At 35.0% G+C, this 12,315-nt stretch overlaps 2 protein-coding genes across 2 annotated transcripts in view; one reads left to right on the forward strand and one right to left on the reverse strand.

Moving 5' to 3' along the window:
• Positions 1–1,559: 1,559 nt before the first annotated feature.
• On the reverse strand, positions 1,560–3,126 carry LOC121737970 (60S ribosome subunit biogenesis protein NIP7 homolog). Its single transcript, XM_042129720.1, has 3 exons — positions 2,994–3,126; positions 2,444–2,736; positions 1,560–1,771 (listed from the first exon to the last, which is right to left on the reverse strand). The coding sequence occupies exons 1-3, from the start codon at positions 3,047–3,049 to the stop codon at positions 1,578–1,580; spliced, it is 543 nt and encodes a 180-aa protein (XP_041985654.1). The 5' UTR covers positions 3,050–3,126; the 3' UTR covers positions 1,560–1,577.
• A 313-nt stretch (positions 3,127–3,439) lies between these two features.
• The window catches only part of LOC121737967 (calpain-B), a 59,671-nt gene continuing 50,795 nt past the window's right edge, over positions 3,440–12,315 (forward strand). Inside the window, exons 1-2 of the mRNA XM_042129716.1 lie at positions 3,440–3,508; positions 9,514–9,831. Of these exons, the coding sequence (XP_041985650.1) occupies positions 9,523–9,831 (309 nt within the window). The 5' untranslated portion in view covers positions 3,440–3,508; positions 9,514–9,522. The remainder of the gene's footprint in view (positions 3,509–9,513; positions 9,832–12,315) is intronic.

Here is a 12,315-nt window from a genome sequence, read left to right on the forward strand (position 1 = left end):
CAAGAAACTTTTGATTTTATATCTTTTTTACTTTGTCCCGCTTTTGACTGAAGAATCCCGCTTCTTCACTCAAAAAGTTCCAAAGTCCCGACTTGGCACAAAAAAAATCTGCCAACGCTGGTGTCATACTTTGACTTCCTGTTAAGCACTGCATAATTTATTTATTTTTTCAAAGATAAAATAGAATATCCACATCCGAACATAATATAACCTTCTCCTTTTTGGAAGTCGGTTACAAATATAGTACAGGCCTTCATATTTTGCTAGCCAAGTATTAAGTATTACTTACTATTTATTACCAAGTATTACTATCATTTTTTTACACATTTTCCCCAAAAGAAATGCGAAAATTATGCGTTAGTGGTGTTGAATAGTGGAATTATGAAGACAAATTATTGGGTTGCCCTTTACAAATCGTCCGCAAAAAAGGCGATCATTAGATCGTAAGTCATTGATAGTTTGTATACCTAGTTGACTATTATAGTAACCATAGAGTGACTTCAAGTAATAACTCCCACACCGGTTTCCGTGACGGTGGCCGCGGTTTCATTGAAGCCGGGTCAGGTACGCAGGAGTATTTTTTAAAGTGCCCAGGTGTGTGCGCAGTACACAAGACCACTCTATATTCCCTTACGCCCAGTGAGACGGACGGCCGACACGACTGGCGACTGGCGAGCGAATGCCCATCCATCGCATGGATCGTCAATCGTCAATCGTCATTCATCTCACTTGTCAGCCGACGACTGGACTACGGAGGCGTACAAATATTGGACCAACTTACTCGGAGGTCGTAGAATTCCTACATTGGAAAAATGTTGTTACCAAGTTTGGCTAGGAGTACCTGATTTAAATAATTTTCATATTCACTTTTTTGGTTTATAAACCACGAAAATTAATTTTAGTACTAACAGCAACATCTGGTGATAACTTACAAAACACATAAAAGTTTCAGTCAGATAAGAACCAAGGTACAGGTAACTACATAAAGCGGTCAACAGATGGCGCTAAAAACTAAGTAAAATTATTTTGAACTGCAAACTAAACTTAGTGGACTACAATAATACTGTATTAATAAATTATAAATAATAATTTTATATGTAATATACTAATATTACCATCTACAAATAGAAAGTGTATGTATGTCTTTCCGTTACTTCCTTACACCTAAAATTCTAAATCAGTTTTGATAGTTTGAGATTTTTAAGTGAGGAAAGGACTTAGGGCCAGGCCACAACACTGCATTGCGGCGTCGTATCGCAAAAACATCGCACAGAAATGCGATGCGTTGTCACAACACGTTGTCATCGGAAATCTAGCTGTCGCGTCGCAAATTTCCACGATGCGTTCTACGACGTCGTAGATTTTAACGATGCGACCCCGCAACGCACTGGTGCCTGGCCCATATTAGGATTGTTTGTATTGCAGCTTTATGTACAGTGTTAGTAAGTCATTCATCAGAAATTCTGCCACCTCACTAAGGAAATAATTTATCTTTAAAATGTACTAAACATTAAAAATAAAATAAAAATGCTATATTGTATTGCAAATAAAAGGCTAAATAAAAATAACTATTTATTCTATACCAAAGTGTCCTCCGATCTAATATATTCTCCTATATCCGCTTGATGGAAGGCAATTGTGGCTAACGGATCAGCGTTCCTACACTCAGTGGTCGTCCGAGCCGTCACACCGAATCCGATGGGAATGTCCGACATTGTCTGTATCACGACACCTTGATGTTTCGGTGTATTCTCTGTGATTCTGCCGAGACCTGGAATGAGAAATGGGTTTGTTATTTATTGCTCTAAACATCCATACTAATATTATAAATGTGAAAGTGTTAATAAACAAGACGTGAGCGGAAGAATAAGGTAAGTAACATGAAAAAATGGAGGCTTTAAGGCCAGAAAAATAATTTGAAAAAGAAAAACTGTGGATTATATGGGTAGCCAGATATATTAACTAGGTTATGATTAAGTTACAAGGTTTATTAAAATAATAAGGAAAAAAATTAGTTATTGTCCGTATGTTACGAAATATTACTTCGATTATTCGATTTTGATTCTATTCTTCCACTCACGTCTTCTTCTATTTGTCTGTCTGTTACCTCTTCACTCTTAAACCACCAAATCAAACTTGATGAAATTTGGTATGGTTACCCAGGAAAGGTTATGGCATACTTTGTCTCTGAAGAATATACAGTTCTCGCGCTATAAACTGATTTTTGCTCAACAGAATTGCAGGCTAGGACATAATGTGTATACTTAACTGTGACAAAGACAAAAGGAAAAGGATTTCTTTCAAACTATTGATCTGATGATAATAAAGAAAAAATCATTAATACCTAGATCGTGGGAAAACCAGACATAATAGATATTAAATTGTTATACGGCCGGCGTAGGCCTCTTGGGTCCCACTTATACTAAATACATAAAATACTTACCACTTTTAATAACATGATGGCCATATAGAAATTGTTGTTCTGAAGATGGTTTTACCCAGATTTTGTACTGTGCATATGGAGCTATATATGTCAGAGCAGTGATGTGAAGTCTGAATTTGTTAGTTTTTGTGAATTTGCCGAAGCAAGTGCCTGCGGATATTAAGTGGTCTGGTTTCACCGTTTGGGCCAGCTGAAGCAGTCTTTCTGATATATAATAAACTCTGTCCTTCTTTTCTCGGAAGCAATATGTGCCGTCTGGTCTGTCTATGAGCAATTTTACGTTCACACCAATACTGGAATGTAATAAGTAGGTTAATGTTTAGATAAGTTTATCATATTTTTGATGTACGATGTTTTTAAAATTTTTCATAAATAAATATGACATATAAGTTACATAATGCGGGACATAATAATTGTAAAGTATTGAGGCGACCTAAAATGTGTGATTTGGCGTCTAGCAACAACTTGTTCATGAAGAAAACACGATACCTATTCACAAATCGAAGTTATTGTTTGTTACTAAGAAAACAACCAAAAACTAATTACTCACTATTTAGTTAGCTTCTCAAATAAGATACGAGTCCGTTCTTCTGATAAAACCCTCATTTTTATTCAATTTTATTGATCAAAATCTTCTATAAAATTTAAAAACCGCACGTGCTTTTGTAATGTTATGACATTTGTATGGCAAAAATGACAGCTGACACTTGACAGTGACAACTGATATCGAAAAAGACATTTTTATTTCTGCAAACGTAGGGTAACAAGTTTTACTACGACGTCGTAATTTTTCATAAATTCATTTATTTCATATAATATATTTTTTACTCATCAATATTAGTAAAGAGAGAAAAACTTGCTTCCCAGTTCCCTTATTGTTTTTTGTAATGCTTATGAATGAATTCTAAATAATAATAATTTTGCTTAGATTTTATAATACTCTCATCCATTTTCGTTGTTGGAAACATTAACCACTTATCTCGTATAGCCACAGATAAATGAGAGAAGGTAGCAAATCATTCAGTATTTCTGTGTACTTCGCTCGGTCGTTCTACTTTGCTTGCGGTGAGTTTATTTTGCTATTTTACGATTTGTGTTAATGAAGTTCTAATCAAAATCGTTCCTTTTTGGAATTTAAATAAATTATCTATGTTAATTTTTGAACTTGATGCGTAATTTACATCTATTATCGCTTAAAATGTTTTGTTTAGTGACCATGAAAATAGTCACGTGATCACAACAAAACATTCTAGTTATTTGCCGAAACTTGCATAAATTACCGTACTATGTTAGTAACATTACCTGTTACCTTCGTCCTAGCCTAGGTACACGACCTACTTGTAAAAAAATAAAAACAGAATAAAAGTAATGAATAAAAACATACAAAGTAATTTTACACCCTTACTCAACCCTTACTATTAAAAAGATCTACATTCTGTATAAACATTACAGTATTTTCTTATTGTTATTGTTAATAAATTGTCCCTATCTCGTACATTTGAAAAGTCAGAGAGCGTATTCTCTCTTAAAAGGCCAGCAACGCACCTGCAGCTCTTCTAATGCTGCGAGTGTCCATAGGCGATGGTAGTTGCTTTTCATCAGGTGACGCGTTTGCTAATTTGCCCCCTTATTTTATATTTAAGAAAACTTGACAGACAAAGACAAAATAGTGTGTGATCAAAACGTCAGTAATCAGTATACATGGTGTGACTCTTTTAATTGGCAAATACAATAATAAATTAAAAAAATATTTACATATTTAAATTGGTTCGTGACCTCGGTCCACTTCAGAGAAATTGTGACCTCTCTAACCACTCCGCATTCTCAATGACATTGACCTTTGTGATAATAGAAATGTTTGCAAAGATCGACGACCTATCGCCAGACGTATATTCTAAACGAGCTGTGAATCATCCTATGATAAGTGATTTTCGGTGTCTGTTAATTGTGATACAACAGCGACCTAATTTTACACGTGTATAGGTACCGTTTTAAACTTAAGTATACAGTATGCATCTGCCAAAAAAATTAATTCATAATATTAAGTAATATGAACAAAAATAATGGCGTAAGTACCTAATTAAAAATAATATTATGAGTCGCAATATTTTGTCACAAACATGTTTAATATTTATTATTTTGATTCATGTTTCGATCGTCTACAGGTGAGTTTTTATTATATTATAGAATTAGAAAATTAGCACAGAATTTTAAAATGTAATTCTGCTGTTAAAAATTTTATTGCGCAAATGAAAAGATATTTTGTTTCCAACACTTTGGGTAGAGTAGGTTACACGTTTTTCCCCTGCGTCGAATGCGTTAAGGCGGGGATTAATCTCAATCAAAAACGATAACCTTGCACACAACCAAAGACCAAGCGTATACGCATCGCAATAAGATACATTTTAGCTTAGCATAAAACTATAGGTTCTCGGGCGGATCTTCTCTATTTTTCATGTTTTTTTGAAATATCTTTGGAAATAAATATTAAGAAACAAAATTGCTCGGTTAAAGAATTTATAATATAGATTTACTAACAATTTATTCAAATAAAATGTACAATTATCCTAGTTAATACTTATATTTCGATGAAATAGAGTTTTTTCGGAGGTAAGTTTGTAAATTAATTACAGCCAAAGTTTTACGTTTTATTAAAATGTTTATGGTTTAAGGTATTTTGAATATTGTGCTTTATATCTCATATTTTTTAACACTTCGTTATTATATTGGAACTAGCTAAACCGGAAGTCGCGGAATAACAAATTGGGGTTTATCCTCGCCTTAATGCATTTCTCTGCGTGAAAAAAAAAAGGTTACATGTTTTTAATTCCCACTTGCCAGGAAAGTTGACGTTTATTTTATCTTCTAGCTCTTCTTCTGCCCCATAGACATAATATATTGCCCCTACCTGGGTACGGCCATGGGTATAGTTGTTCTCATTTTGGCGCATGTCCATATTTGAGAATTTTACCAAATTTCAGAAACAAAATACGAAAAAATCAGCGAAGTGCGGCGGTTCCGTTACGTACCATTTAAAAGCAAAAATAGGCAAAAATGTATTTATTTTATTAAAATTTTGTTATTATTTATTAAAGAAAAAATACTATTAAGTATTTTGTGAATATTTTAAGTGCCTACGTGTAGCCGTTATTGATATAAAGCAAAAAAGGCCAAAAAAATCAGGTTTGTTGTGTGAGAGCCCCCCTTAAATATTTATTTGTTTTTAGTATTTGTTGTTATAGCGCCAACAGAAATACATAATCTCTAAAAATTTTAACTCTCTAGCTATCGCCGTTCTTGAGACACGTACAGCCAGGAGACAGACAGACGGACAAACAGACATCGAAGTAATAGGGTCCCGTTTTTACCCTTTGAGTATGGAACCCTAAAAAGATAATCCTCAGAATTAGTAAGTGGCGGTACCCACAATTCGCCTAACATTCCTGCATCGCGCTATCGAAGTTTTCTGAGCGCGTCGGTATATTATATAAATATATACGACAGCTCTGAAATATATCACGTGGGCTCCGGCCTGACCCAGCATACCACCTCACTCGGTCGGCAGATCTTCCTTTAGCATCGCCATTCGCCACGCTTATTCCCACATTGGTGACCCGCGACAGAACACGCCTCCTTCATCATCGTCACTCCCCGCCCCTCCGCATCGCGCTAGCCAGCATCGCCTCATCGGGTACCTCGTCCACTAGCCGCAATGTACCGCGGCCGGAGCCCACGTGATATATTCCAACTTCTGATATATTCAAAATTCTCGGGCAGGCCGGAGCCTGACCGAGCATACCACCTCACTCGTTCGGAAGATCTTCCTTAAACTTTGGCCACCACACACTTATCCCACAAGTTTCTCTGCTTGCTTTCTTTAATAATAAATACCCAGGGGCCCTATTATGAGCTCTTAAATCCATTCACTTTACGTCCTTATACAGTCAGATAAGGACGTAAAAAGAATGGATTTAAGAGCTCATGATAGAGGCCCAGGTCTATTTTATGTACCCTAAAATAGCTTACTGTAAAACATATTTCTTTAGAAAAATTAGGCATTTAGTTATGACTTATTAATTTAGTCATGTAGGTACTTTAGATCACTAAAAACAAGATTGCATTGATAACTCAACAAAAAAAATTGAGGGCTAATAATACACAATCTATACTAATATTATAAAGCTAAACAATCTCACACACAGAAAATAATAGTACGCCATTTATGTTATGGTCAAAATCATCTATTTACAAATTTTATCCCAACATTTACTATTAGTGTAAACAAGGGATAAACAAACTACGTAACTACGGCCGGCCCCGAAACCAAGCCTTTATGGGCACCTGAATCTGACCCTGGTTGTGTTAATTAACTATTATGGCAACACCCAAAAAAGTGGCGTGACAAAAACAAATTTATCCATGCATTTCGGCACACCCTGTATATCAAGGGAATTGGGTGACATCTTTGTCATTGTACTTTGTAATTTTTATGTTTTATATTAAAGTTTTTGCATTTTTTTTCGGAAATAAATTCCTTATAACTTTACTAAATATTTCGCATTCATAAACATACTTTATGAATACGAAAGCATGTCTGTCTGTCTGTATTGATTTATTTTATTTTTTATGCTACCTCTTCACGTTTAATTATTTAATATACAGCTGAACCAATTTTGATAAAATTTGGTAATTTTGATTCCCAGATAAAGAAAACATATTAGGAGATTTTTTATTCTGGAAAAATGTACGAATACTACTACTGTAAGTATAGTACTTAAGCGAATTTTGTCGCTGAACTTAGTTGCAGCCAACTTTGAATATGACTTTAGTCATTGGTCAATAAGATAATGACTCACTTCAAATTTAACCGTAAGTACATTCTTCGATAATGGCAGAAACCATGAAATGACTCAAGATTTGCTTTGTATGCATGAAATGATTCATTAGAAGGAAATCAGGAATCACGTGTTTGATGTTGGATAGTGTTTGATGCAGTGTTGTGCCAACATCATTGGATCAAGTAAAATAAAAATAATAAAACCGACTTCAAAATTTCGTATTTCAAAAACTACTAAACCGATTTTTTATTTATGAAACTTAATGCAGTAAGTATTCGGGTTATGTATCCTTAAGTTGAACAATATAGAGTACATATTACTTATTACAAAAAGAATTACTTAAATCGGACTTCTAGTTTCGGAGATATTCGAACACAAACATAAAAACATACCTACATACAATGATATAATTTTGAAAAGCACATTTGTTCAGACGCTGATAAAGGCTAACATCGCTGCACTCCGGGAATGCCGGCAGCAGGGTAACGAAACAGCAGACAGACATATTTTTAGCAGACGCTATAATATTTTATACTATGTGTATTTTATAGTGCTAATGCATCGTCAGTGCTAGGAATAGAAGGTACTAGCAGTATTCCTAGAAATACTATATGGATGAACTGATTGTAAATTTTATTGGGCATAGCTGTTTCCTATAAAGTATAAACACTAAAGTGTTCTGTATTTCCTAGTCTTTGTTTCAGATTTCGAGGCGAATTTACTAGAAAATTGGTCTCACACATTATACGTATCTTTCACTCGCACAAAAATATTGCTAACACGCTCTAATCCTACCCCAAGCCGAACTAGCGAGTGAACGAGAGAAGCTTAAAAGGGAACGCGGGTACAGTAGAATTTAAACGAAGAAACTATTGCCATCACGCTTCACCCTGCGCCGGCACGTGTATTGTGATAGAGACAGATACAGTAAATCGAGGTAACATAGTCCTCTGATTCCTCCTTCAAAATAGAGCCTATCTAATATTTTTTTTAAATATCTTCAGGAAGAGTGAGTCTATGTTGAGAGTGAGTTTTATGGTTGATAGATTGGCGGGGTACGGAGCATTCATTTTTTGCGATTTTTTTATATAATTAAATTTAGAAAAAAAACGAACTAGAGGCATAGCTTTAACAAATCCCAATATTGTATAAAAAATTCATTTGCCTAAACGCATTGTCCAGGGAGTAAATTGGCTAATACGTTTGTATGGAAAAACAGTGTTAGCGTTCCCTCTTAAGACAAAGGCAAACCATTGGATAGGTTATTCGTTGAGTAACTTATTTTTAATGGGGGTTAACGTACTATGAAATCGTACTATATTACACGCATTCATCTCAGACTTATGACTAAAACTTCTATTGACACCAAAGCTCCATGATGCGATGGAATTTCTACTAAACGCTTCGCCCACAGCTACTTAATATTCATAGCAAAACCCATCGTTACCATAAAAGATATATCTTAATTCTTAACAACATTACTTCAGGCTATATTACGAGGAAAATATATTAAGAAAAATATTTTTGGAAAAACCAAAGTCCAATCTTAATGTAAGACTAAGATAGACACAGGGGGTCTTTGTAGAACGACGAAAAAGTCTTTAGGGGGTTGTAAAAAGAGTCAGCACTCAATGTTATGCCTCCTTGCTGATAAAAATATTTATACAGTATACACCGAATAAAATACAAGGTCTGCTTGTTTTTGCCTGGCATATTGGAAGTCATAATATAAAAGGTGAAGACAGCGGACCTTTCATGAAGGTAAAAAGAGAGATTATATAATTTAGAGTAAGCATTGTTTTTTTTTAATCAAATATGGGGGCAAACGGGTCACCTGATGAAAAACAACTTCCGTCGCCCATGGACACTAGCAGCATCAGAAGAGCTGTAAGTGCGTTGCCGGCCTTCAAAGAGAGAATAGGGTAATAGGGGAGGGTAGGGAAGGGAAGGGAACGGAATAGGGTAGGGGATTGGGCCTCCGGTAAACTCACTCACTCGGCGAAACACAGCGCAAGAGCTGTTTCACGCCGGTTTTCTGTGAGAACGTGGTACTTCTCCGGTCGAACCGGCCCATTTGTGCCGAAGCATGGCTCTCCCACGTATAAGATTATTGAATTAAAGATAAACGCTGCTGAAATATCTTTATTAATAAGAGGTTATCTTTATTACTGTTTTGGAGGGAAACGCTAGTCTTATCTTATGCGCTGTTACAGTAATAATGTTTTGTTCCAGATTTGAAATATGTCGTTCTATTACCCGAAAAATTTTCGCGCCAACGGCTGGGGTTGGCACCGCGGAGCGAGCGCTGCCAAGGCTGTAGGGGGATTCCTAGATCGAGAACGGGGGAAGGGCAGTACGGAACCGTTGCTAGGCAACGGCAGCGGATACCCTGGATACTCTGGCGGCTTGTATCCGACGCTGCCGGATTCGGACGACAGTAGTTTTAGTGGTGTGAAGCTGTATCCGGCTTTGCCAAGGGAGGAGTATGAAAGTGGCGCTGTTGAGGAAGTCGTGGAAGAGGCGTGCGCAGCTGTCAATGTCAATGCGGTGGTGAGTTTTTTTTTTTTACTTTTGAGCGCAAAAAAAAATTAAGAAGGTGGTTTTTTTCAGTGAATAATTATTAAAGCAGTTATAGAGACACTTTGAAACTCTGTAAACAACAATAAAATTCGTGAATAATTAAACTGTAAGTAAGTACCTACAAAAAATTATTAGAAAATCGTGCAGACTACGAATTTTTTTGTTTTAATGCACCTTTCAAACTGGTGGGTATTATCTCTTTGCGACAACAATATCGTGTCTTTACTAAATAAAATACTATTGTTTAAGTATAAACGAGACTTAAAAAAAATATTTTTATTGTGTTTAGCAATCCACTTCGACCGTAAAGGTAATTTTAAATTTCCCGAAGACGTTTTATAATATCTTGATGTTCTATTATTATTCAAAAATGCTTTCTTTGTGAAAAAGTGAAAGGAAAAACGTGACGATCGCGACATGGCTACAGTACCTACAGGCTATTTGATTTTGTAAAAGTTACTACAGATTTGCGATGATGTGGTTGGTAAATAAAACCACTTGCTGTGAAAAAAAATCTTCGCCAAAAAATGTAACAAACACCCTGTATGTCGATTGTCAGTGGTGCATATATCTGTATTATTTTTAACCAGTTTTCTACGCTTTCTATGGATACAGCTATTACATTTTGTATTTATATTTTAGCATCGATTTTCCAATGTATTCGTAAGTAGGTACTACTTACTAAGACTTATAATACGAAAAGGTTTTCCCGATTTTTGAGATTTTTGAACACGAATCATAATTTTTATTTAATAGAGTCGTTAATTATTATTGTTTAAAATTAGCCAATGCCTTAGTGAAATAGGTAAACTTCTAACAAAAACCTCAAAAACCAGACATATTTAGTATAATAAGGAAATAAAATTGAGCTAGCGGCATACATTTTATTTTAAGTTGTGGTCATTTTATGTAGGCGAGGTAAATGACGTCACTTACAACTTGTGAGTAGTGACACCGTCATGACCTCGATGACGTATATTTCCGTGTTTTCCCGCCCTCTTTGAACATCGAACACTCAAATCTGAACTAAAAATTGCTCTACATCTCATGAAGTTTTCTACGAACTTCCCAAAAAAAAGATGATGGTAGATTTTTACATACAAAAAAAACGGAAATGTGAATTGTGACATGATACACTTTCGTTATTAACTTTAAAAGATAATTTCTGTATACGAAATGCATTTGCTCAAACATAGTTATCAGTTCCCATTTTATCGGATAAGATGTAGCGTTGTTGTATGACATAATAGAATAACCTTGACCACGCCTTCTATGTTAAATTGACATACATTTTGGCGCCAATAAAACCTTGTAAAGTCTGTACATTTTGGCACATATACCACTAGAGTTGTACTGAAAAAAAACTATCGAACGAAAATATCTCTCTTGAACCTGAGAGGCGGGTTCATGGTGGAATGGGAGAATACAATACAATGGGTATTTTCGCCTGTCGCGTCTAAATCGCAAAAATGATAAGACTAATGAGAGAGTCGAAAGTAACTAATAAACTCCAAAATCTTGTAATTAGAGTTAAAAAAATGCTAATATTCAAATAAAATGCACTTCCATCAAAAAGTTTTTTCTAAATTTTTATCCTTAACAAAACCAGTTTGCTGCGTCATTCTTCGTCACTCGGACAAAAATACCAAAGTAATTCACTTTAATTCTATTTATATTTTAAGTGATTAAAGTGATATCATCCAAGATCCTTTGTTTATAATAATTAGGTATGACTGTCTTGATCTTAAAATCAATATGAGTGAAACATGAGTTCAATTAATCTTGTCGGATTTGAGTATAGGTACGCAAGAAAATTATGATGAGCATTATGATCTTAATAATATGATTCAGGCATATTGTATTATGAACTTCTGATATTCATAATTTATGATTTCTAACAACCTGTGGTGATAACTGATAAAGTGATAACCCAAAGAATCTCAGAATATAATTCAATAGTCTTAATAACAATTAACAAACTATAATTTTCTGAAACTGGTACCCATAATGGTCTTTTAGTACTGGTACTTGTATTGTTCTAAATTCGTGCGTGCATCTTACTATCTGGCACTTGTGTGTAGGATTTTTTTAATTTGGTGTGGTTTTTCTAGAAATGCGTGGCGCGTGTGCTATCTGTAATTAATTAAATATACACCTTTTACTTTTTAAGGATGCTTAGGTACTTGAATAACTTGCGCCCATGAAGATTTCCTCACAATAACCTTCTTTAACTTTTTCCCATTTTCCAAGGCCTTCTTACGTGTCTCTGAAGCTAATCAGTAATCACTATAACATATTGTTCTAAATACCCAACCGCGAGTTAAAATAAATAGAGGGATATTGAGTCAAGAGTTTGTTAAATTATGTTCATGGTGTAAATATAGCGCGTGCATATGTTCCCTTTTCGTGGCCATTTTTAGGCGGTGACGTCACAGAATGCCGCCCAAATAGTGA

This window comes from Aricia agestis, chromosome 22, assembly GCF_905147365.1.
Source record: "Aricia agestis chromosome 22, ilAriAges1.1, whole genome shotgun sequence".
Classification (NCBI taxonomy): domain Eukaryota; kingdom Metazoa; phylum Arthropoda; class Insecta; order Lepidoptera; family Lycaenidae; genus Aricia; species Aricia agestis.